Source organism: Otolemur garnettii, unplaced genomic scaffold (assembly GCF_000181295.1).
Source record: "Otolemur garnettii isolate 467f Iridium unplaced genomic scaffold, OtoGar3 scaffold00109, whole genome shotgun sequence".
NCBI classification, from domain to species: domain Eukaryota; kingdom Metazoa; phylum Chordata; class Mammalia; order Primates; family Galagidae; genus Otolemur; species Otolemur garnettii.
This window is the reverse complement of record NW_003852504.1, coordinates 1,474,253-1,476,922: the sequence shown is the minus strand read 5'-3', so window position 1 is coordinate 1,476,922 and position 2,670 is coordinate 1,474,253. Positions and strand designations below refer to the sequence as shown.

General features: G+C 50.9%; 1 protein-coding gene across 1 annotated transcript in view; it reads right to left on the bottom strand.

Annotated features, from left to right (window-relative positions):
* Positions 1 to 2,670, bottom strand: part of XPNPEP2 (X-prolyl aminopeptidase 2) — a 28,530-nt gene that overhangs the window by 10,530 nt on the left and 15,330 nt on the right. The window contains exons 13-14 of the mRNA XM_003796930.3: positions 2,002 to 2,079; positions 480 to 551 (exon numbers count right to left, since the gene is read on the bottom strand). Of these exons, the coding sequence (XP_003796978.1) occupies positions 480 to 551; positions 2,002 to 2,079 (150 nt within the window). The remainder of the gene's footprint in view (positions 1 to 479; positions 552 to 2,001; positions 2,080 to 2,670) is intronic.

The following is a 2,670-nucleotide window of genomic DNA, read 5'->3' as shown; positions in this document are numbered from 1 at the left end:
GCCTTTAGCCTATTCTGCATGGCTGTCATGCCCGAGTGTTCAGGTTGTGCACTGTGCAAGGGTAACACATCTAAAGGGTTGTTTAGGTGGCGTGTGGACTGTGTCCAGGATGTGCATGAGTGGGTGAGAATATGGGTGTGTTTGTGGGTCCAGGCACAGTCTGATTATAGCTGTTCAGACTGTGCAATAATACATGGACTTAAAAAAAATGTTTAACTTCAGTGAGGGGAGATTTTTCCTAATTCTTATAGAGATGCTGCCTGGGCACTCCCACTATTCTAGCCTCTGTGTGTTTCCCACTGTTCAGGGACCCTCACATGTGAAAATGGGAAGGATACTCAGGGGTCATTCAATCCAAGTCTCTCTTTTCTCAGATGAAGAATTCATGGCCTGGGAAGGGAAAGCTTTGACAGGCTTTTGATTGGCTCAAGATGTCTGAGCTGAGACTGCCAGGTCAGGGTAAAGTGAGGGGCACATACCAGTATTGACCCCCAGAATCCAGCAGGTACATCTCATCTGAGGACAGCTTGTGGTTCAGCTCCTTGGTTGGGCTGAGAAGGGGAGAAAATGCTGAGAGTGGAGTAGCCCAAAGTGCCCTTGGTAGTGAGGGTTGTGAATGAAAGCAAAGGAACGCCCCCCACCCCTGGGGGCCGGGCTTTCAGGCTGATTCTTCTGCAAAAGTCATTACCTCCTAAAGGGCCCTGGGAGGGTACTCAGTTTGCACTGCTACTGTCCGCAGCACACATCTGTTTATCCTGCACCTGGCCAGGCCAGGCATTGGTCACCAGGGAGGGGAGAAAGGGAAGAGCCTAGAATGTGGGAGCTGAGAGAGCCTGAGAGACTACCTGGTCACGCCATTTCTTTTTACTTAAGGAGAAACAGGTCTACGGAGGGCAAGGGGCTTGCATGAGGCCACACAGTAAAGCACTAAGGAGCTGATGCTCCATCCAGCTCTGTCTCTAACTTCCTGTTGCCTCTGAGATCAGAGGGCCCCAAGAAGCCAGAACACAGGAAGGGAGGGTACCTTGAGGGTGGGGCTGGAGAGCAAGAGGTGGCAAAGCTGAGGAGTACCCACTCTGCCACACTCTAGGCCTGGTGAGGGTGAAAGACACCAGAGGACACCAAGGGAGTGAATCCTGGGATATGCCAGGCTCTTCCTTAGAAGGCATCACCCTCTTCCTGCCTGACCAGGGTGGGGCATCTGGTCAGCTCTGCCTCCTAAATTTCATTAGGCAGGCCTGAAGGGATTTGTTTTCTATGGGGCCAAACATCCGGTTAGTCTACATCTTGGAGCCACTTATGCTGGTTCATGCTGAGTGAACAGGGCTTTCTCCATGTGAGCTCCTGAGCTTTGAGAATTGCCTAACAGAAATAACTCACAGGAAGCCAAGAAAATGTATCCATCAGCATCAATGCTTCCCTTCCAAATCCCTCAGCTCTGAGCACTCATGAAGTCCCAGATCCTTGGGGGAGAAATCATTCATGTCATCTATCTATCTATCTATCTATCTATCTATCTATCATATATCTATTTAGAGACTGAGTCTTGCTCTATTGCCCAGGCTATAGTGCAGTGGCATCAGACTAGTTCACAGCAAGCTCAAATTTCTGGGCTCAAAAGATCCTCCTGTCTTAGCCTCCCAAGTAGCTGGGACTATAGGTGCACATCATGCCTGGCTAATTTTTCTATTTTTAATAGAGACAGGGTCTCACTCTTGCTCAGGATGATCTCAAACTCCTGAGCTCAAGTGATCCACCCACTTGGCCTCCTGGTGTGTTGGAATTACAGGTGTGAGCCACTGCACCCAGCCTCTCTCAGGCCTCTAAATTTTGAGACTCCTGACCCCAGACTGAGCTCCTCCACCAGCTTCCACAGTCCTAGGGGCCTCAAGTCTTCAATATTCAATACTCAAGCCCCAGAGTATTTCCCCCTACCCTGCCCCTTTGCAAGGCCCTGGAATTCCCCCATGAGGCCCTAGAAAATTCTTTTCACTGACGTACCTGTAGTGGGCTAAGGCAGCGTTCAGGCCACTAGCAGAGATTGTTTCAAAACTGGGTCCAGAGGAGAACTCTTCTTCTCTGGAAATTATAAGGCAAGAAATGGGCAATGAATGGGCCCAGGGGATAGGCCGGGCCCAGGATATCTAACCAGATCCATTGAAGGTCACAGCTGCCACTACTCCATCCCCCAGACTCCATTTGACTTTCAGCCATACCTCCTGGTTCCATCTACCCAAGCTCTGTCCTGTCACTTATAAAGCACTGAAGTTCAGAGAAGGGTGGAATGTAGACACCAGTTATTTCCCACCCACCTTCGTTTTGCAGATAGGAGTGAAGAAACCTAGCTTCCTGTGCCTGACAACTACCCCAGCCCAGAACAGCAGCCTGTACCTCACACCCACAGTCTGGCCCTGGCTTGGGCCTAGTGTGCCTTCAGGAACCCCCCTCCCCATGATATTCTCAAGTGGTCCAGGGGCAGACTTGGCCTGAGCCAGTGTTCCCCTGGGAGAGTGAGCCCATGCCTGAAGCAGACACTAGGGGGTACTGTTGCTTTGTGGCCCTTCAAGTTGTCCAGCTTTCCGCTGGGCTGGGGAATGTCATCCAACATCCCCTGCCCAGCACTCTGACCACCCAAGAACCTGTCACTTTTTGTTTCAGAAAGCACCCCCC